Here is a 4,396-nt window from a genome sequence, read left to right on the forward strand (position 1 = left end):
TATATATGTGTGTGTGTATATATGTATGTATGTATGTATGTATGTATGTATGTATGTATATATGCATGAGTTGTCTAAGAGGCCATAAGTCAGGGAAAAGATGCACTCATATATCTGTCAATAGAGTGGGTATATTATCCAAAATATATAGTATTATATATCCATTGCAGCTGGTCTTACCAATCAGTTTCACTCAAGGAATACAATGGAGTGTTAGGCAACAATCTGATTATATAACCTTACGCTCATCAGAGTTAGCTGATATGGAAGGAAATATAGCAACTGTTCTCTATTGTCGGAGGTGGATTAATACAACCGGTCAACAGCTGCTGCAAAAGAGGTGCTGAAACTAAAAAGGGCTAAGGGGATTAGATTAGGTGTTATGTCCCTTGGTTGGGTATGCTGTGAGGCCAGTAAGAGTTATCTTGAAGTTTTTGTAGGGAAAGTGTACATTATTAAATGTGGTACTCCTGTGGGGATGGGGTGTGAGATATGTGTAGTGGTGTCATATGCATAATTTTTTCCAGGGGTGTATTAACCAATGCCCTCGGACCCACACACACCAAGAAATATTTTTTCGGTGTTTGTGCTCATTCTCATTCAATGTCTATCCTCAGTTAGTCAGCTGTTGCTGGTTTTGTACCATGAACTTTATCTTTTAAATATTCTCATTAAAAATACCTAGTGGTGTGCAGTCTGGTGAGTGTAGAAAGCATTGTACAAAACCTCTTTGCTCAATCTACCATTTTTGCAAAGTCTCATCAAGGTAGGCCCTTGCACTACAGTGGGAGGGTGGGTATGCCCCATTGTTCTGGAAATATATCTTCACATCTTCAAAGTCCTCTTGAAAGCTTGGTCAGACAGATTGTTACAGTAAGTTTAACCTTTTAGCATTCAGATTATTTTGTCAAATGTAATGCTTATCTATGCACATTGACAGTGACATGTAAAAAGCACCCAGTACATTCTGTAAAGTGGTTGGCACTAGGAAGGGCATCCAGCTGTAGAAACCATGCCACAATAGACAGTTGGAGTCCAGAAAGCTCCTTGCTAGCCAGCTCCATGTCAAACCATCCAACCCATACCAGACTGGAGACCAGACATTAAATGATGATGATGATGATGATTGCGTTAAATTAATCATGAATTGTCTTGTTGCATCAAAATTTTGATGATATGATTGTTTATTTTTAGAATGACATTCTAGGGTAGGTGTGATATTATTATTTATTTATTTTTTGTGGTGTATTTCTTTTATTAAGTGATGGTTTCCTTTCATTTATTAGTGTGTATTCATGTTCCTGTTGTAAAGAAGTGTCATATGGATATACTGAAATAATCTTTATGTCTATGTTATTCAGCATGCCATTGCATTTATCTTTAGCATGCTGATAGTTACCAACGTAGTATATCAGTATATTCTTGCCAATCTTCTTTCATTTGTTCAGCTAAACCCCTTGCAACTTCTCCTATATTTACTGTGGTCAAGTTCTTTCATTTGCCCTTCATACATTTTAATCGATACACTATATTCCTTATTTCACAGTTGGTCCTTGAGTTTGTATTTCATACAATTTCTATTGGCACATATCAAAGGAGTAAGTTCTACTTACCTGTGATTTAATGGATTTTCCTAACATCTCTACTACTTTAATTCTAAGTTCAGTGTACTCAGAGCTTTTGTAAACCTACAGGCTAATTATCCTGTCAGTTTAGCATTAATAAATAATAGCCCTTGACACTTGTCACAATTGTACCATGTGTTTATCTTATCTTCTTACTAATCTTTTGTAGGCTGTTCCATAGTTTGTTTAGGTTGGGTTCTATTAGTATCATTTCTTATCATATCCTCAATTCTTTTCTATGCTTCCTTGTACACCCTGATTCTATCTTTTTGATTGAAACCTGAGAACTGCATGCAATGCATGAAGTCCAGTGCTTGTTTCTCTATTCCACAGAATTTGCACATGGGGTCAATGGAAGCATATTATTCATTATCCTAACTGAGTCTGCTATCAGTATATTTATCTTAATGTCATGGGATATAGCTGAATTCCCATGGATTACATGCTTAGTTTGAGTTTGGCATAATTTGAATGAAGGAATTGTATTTTGTTATCTATAATTCAGTATCAAAGATGGAGAGTCAATTATTTGAGTGCATATTTGGTGGACAGAGTTAGCTATACACTGGATGATCTCCAGAGTACTCTTTTCAAGTTTGAACGAATAGTTTTTTGAAGTTGCCGTAACTATAAGGTTTTAATTGTGAAAACCTGTTGGGGCAAGTGAAAGCGAAATCGTGATGGCACCACCATTCGAGCGTGATCGTTACCAGTGTTGCCTTCTTGGCACTTGTGCCGGTGGCACGTGAAAAGTCATTCGAGTGAGATCATTGCCAGTGCCGCTGGACTGGCTCCTGTGCAGGTGGCACGTAAAATACACCATTTTGAGTGTGGCCATTGCCAGTACTGCCTGACTGGCCTTTGTGCTGGTGGCACGTAAAAGCACCCACTACACTCTTGGAGTGGTTGGCGTTAGGAAGGGCATCCAGCTGTAGAAACTCTGCCAAATCAGATTGGAGCCTGGTGTAGCCATCTGGTTCGCCAGTCCTCAGTCAAATCGTCCAACCCATGCTAGCATGGAAAGCAGATGTTAAACGATGATGATGATGATGATGATATACAAACTTAACATCAAAACTACTTTAAATCAGTATACCAAAGCATGTAAATATATGCTATAATATCTTGGTAAAATGATGGGCTTAAACAAAACCTGACATTGGTTAATGAGTCAAAATCTAACATTTCTGCTGTTTCCACAAGAACTTGGAATATATAACTGAGATTCCCTCTATAACATAACTAAATTGTAAAAATACATATAGGCTCACTTACTGGTTGGCTTCATTAGTTATGTAGTGAATACATGTAACATAACATGCTAAGCCATTGTTGGACTGTGTTTGACAATGGCTCAGCTGGGCAAAACTTTGAAGTCACTATCAATAATATTTTTGTTTAAGGATGTGTGTGTGTGTACAACTGGCTTCTCTCAGTTTCTGTCAACCAAATTCACTCACAATGCTTTGGTCAGTTCAGGGCTATAGGAGAAGATACTTGCTCAAGAAGCCGCACAGGGGGACTGAACCCAGAACCACTTGGTTGAGAAGCAATGACTGCGCTTATTATTTTACTAAAGTATAACTATATTGGTAATACTTAACAAATAAGCTGAGCAATATCCTTATTTTCATAACAGAAAAAAGTGAAAATTTATGGGCTTGAATCTGCAGTCCCAGTGAACAAAAGTTACAGTGTAACTACTTCACTGAGCTGTGGACTCTAATAACTTTCCAACAACCTTCTAGTTTTCTAAATAACTAGAATTTTTACACATACTTTCAAACATATTTATAAATTCACAGCCTTTCCATGTTTTCTTCATTATCTTCACAGGTTGGTTTTTCTCTCATAATATGGGCCATATGTGGTATTTTGTCAATGGTTGGAGCAATATGTTATGCAGAACTTGGAACAACGATTACAAAATCTGGAGGAGATTACTCTTATATCCTAGAGGCATTTGGTCCACTGCTAGCCTTTTTGCAACTATGGGTAAGTTAAATCTTGTGTTCTATTTTCCAATGAAATTAATGCAGTTGATGTACAGCTTGAACATCTGTTGGAACATCTACATCATTATTGTTTTAATATCCATTTATCCATAGGCAGTGAGCAGGCAGAAATGTTAGCATGCCAGGCAAAATACTTGGTATTTCGTCTGTCTTCACATTCTGAGTTCAAATTCTGCTGAAGTCGATTTTGCCTTTCATCCTTTCGAGGTCAATAAATTTAGTACCAATTGTGTATTGGGGTCAATCTAATCGACTGGTGCCCTCCCAAAAAATTTCAGGCCTTGTGCCCAGGGTAGAAAAGAATATCCATTTTTCCATGCTTGTATGAGTCAGAGAGAGTTTATTGAGACAGATTTTCTATAGCTAGATGCCCTTGCTGTCACCAACCCTTACCTGTTTCTATGTAAGGTAAATATTTTCCCATGACCAAACAAGTTTTCACAGAAGATTGAACACAAAGGATACTGCTTGCATAACAGTGATGCTTGTTTACAATTATCACATGATTCAAGGCAAGGAGATAGTAACACACACACACACACACACACACACACACACACACACACACTCAACCAGCGTTTCTCAACTGGGGTTCCCCAGGACCCTAGGGTTCCGCAAAAGGTTACTAGGGGTTCCACGAGAAAGAGTGAGATAAGCTAATGCTAATTTTATGATCGTAATATTACTATACATGTACAACATATTGTTGGTTATTGTAATATTGTAATATAGACATCATTCTATTTAACGTATTAT

The 4,396-nt window shown here is 37.4% G+C and overlaps 1 protein-coding gene across 3 annotated transcripts in view; it reads left to right on the top strand.

Annotated features, from left to right (window-relative positions):
• LOC106872780 (large neutral amino acids transporter small subunit 1) overlaps window positions 1-4,396 on the top strand; it is an 83,980-nt gene that overhangs the window by 46,775 nt on the left and 32,809 nt on the right. For all 3 annotated transcript variants that reach the window (XM_014919880.2, XM_052972682.1, XM_014919879.2), the window contains exon 2: window positions 3,462-3,620. In XM_014919880.2, coding sequence (XP_014775366.2) covers window positions 3,462-3,620 — 159 coding nt within the window. The remainder of the gene's footprint in view (window positions 1-3,461; window positions 3,621-4,396) is intronic.

This window comes from Octopus bimaculoides, chromosome 1 (assembly GCF_001194135.2).
Source record: "Octopus bimaculoides isolate UCB-OBI-ISO-001 chromosome 1, ASM119413v2, whole genome shotgun sequence".
Taxonomy (NCBI): domain Eukaryota; kingdom Metazoa; phylum Mollusca; class Cephalopoda; order Octopoda; family Octopodidae; genus Octopus; species Octopus bimaculoides.